The sequence below is a fragment of the Sinocyclocheilus grahami genome, unplaced genomic scaffold (genome assembly GCF_001515645.1).
Source record: "Sinocyclocheilus grahami isolate Dianchi unplaced genomic scaffold, SAMN03320097.WGS_v1.1 scaffold11388.1, whole genome shotgun sequence".
Taxonomy (NCBI): Eukaryota; Metazoa; Chordata; class Actinopteri; order Cypriniformes; family Cyprinidae; genus Sinocyclocheilus; species Sinocyclocheilus grahami.
In genome coordinates, this window is record NW_015513806.1 from 1,756 (window position 1) to 3,297 (window position 1,542).

A 1,542-nucleotide genomic window follows, 5' to 3' on the forward strand; every position below is an offset into this window, starting at 1 on the left:
TATAATATTTTAAAAAAATAAGGAATGCATGTTTTAAAGAATGCTATGTTTTAAAGGACAACCTAAAATAGTATCACAGCTTAAAAAGTAAGATAATGCATAAACATGAAAAGCAAACCTTTAAAAAGAGGTGCAATGTTCCACACATTGATGCTTCCAGCCTTCATAAACTGACCCAGCGCAATCTCCAGGAAGAATATCGGAATGCCTCCCAGAAATATGAACAACACATAGGGAATGAGGAACACTCCTGTGAAACACAGCAATAGAGACAGACAGAGAGCAATGTTAAAGACAACATGGAACGACATTCACAAACGATGTTAGGTGTGATGCATTTCTGAGCAAAATTACATATTTGACAAGAGTTGCATTTTGATAAAAAATTTGGAATAATTGTTGAAATTAAATGCATTGATGAATCGACCAGCAACATGTTTTAAAGTGGACAGGCTCGATTTTCAAGGTTCAACACTTGATATGACTGGCAAAGGATTGCATTTTGCATTCATTCTAGTCACAAGGTCTCATAAAGTACCAATGCCCAATAAAATTATAACTAGAAACATAAACTGAGGTCTCATGATGCATATAATGTCAATTAACCCCAAAAGACATTAAATAATGCATTTTACACATCTTCAAAGTTCATTTTAACTGAGGGAATGATCTGCTATTTGTGCATGACACCTTCACACGTTGGCACGTCACTTAGGATTTGAGTGCCGCTGGCCGCATTAGCATTTATCATGCGGTCAGCACACTGATGCGTCGGCAGCAATAAACCTTCGCTCTACTGATCTGAGATTGACAGCCACAGTAGAGGCTTAGAGAGGGGGTTGGTCGCCGGTGTGATGCAGATTATCCACTGAATACGTGCTGGCGTGCTCAATGAAAGTCTTGATGATGTCACCTGCCACTCATGGGCGAGGTGGACTGCGGGGGAGGATGGCCACATGTGAAAAGGAAAAATACAATGGGGAAAAAAAAGGCAGAGTGGAAAACCGGCATGCCGTTATTCAAAGTGACACGCTTACGTAACGCTAGCTCTGCAGGCTAGCGGCTACACAGCTGATTTAGAAGGAATGCAAGTGAGATAATCTAAAAAAATACCACCAAAACAACCCCTGCTGCTAATTTAAATACACTGATATGAATGAATTGGCTTATTTGGGAGCACTGCTAAGTCTTCATTCAGAAAACAACAGCTTTTGTTGGACTCATGACTCAGAAAGAAGCCTTTTGATGAAGTGCCTACAGAAGGAAGCACCGAAAACAAAGAGCTGCACTAACCGCCCTGCCAAGCCATAACAAACAGCCACTAAACAGTGAAACTATTCCTCTGGGGAAAAAAAAGGAAAATATGCATATGTGGGCTTGTGTTGCGCTGATTTGCAAACTAAAAAGGACGCCGCAGCAATGCCCTGCGAGCGGATGATGCATGAGAATGTGACTGCGGGTCAATGCGAGAACACGTACACACGCTAGAGCGGAATGAGAACAAGTGTGACTCATGCACACACACACACACACACACACACA

General features: G+C 41.4%; 1 protein-coding gene across 1 annotated transcript in view; it reads right to left on the minus strand.

Annotated features, from left to right (window-relative positions):
* The window catches only part of LOC107578667 (sodium- and chloride-dependent creatine transporter 1-like), a gene marked incomplete at its 5' end in the record, with an annotated part of 1,756 nt that extends 1,506 nt beyond the window's left edge, over window positions 1-250 (minus strand). The window contains one exon of the mRNA XM_016264601.1: window positions 119-250. Within this exon, the coding sequence (XP_016120087.1) occupies window positions 119-250 (132 nt within the window). The remainder of the gene's footprint in view (window positions 1-118) is intronic.
* Between the last annotated feature and the right edge of the window lie 1,292 nt (window positions 251-1,542).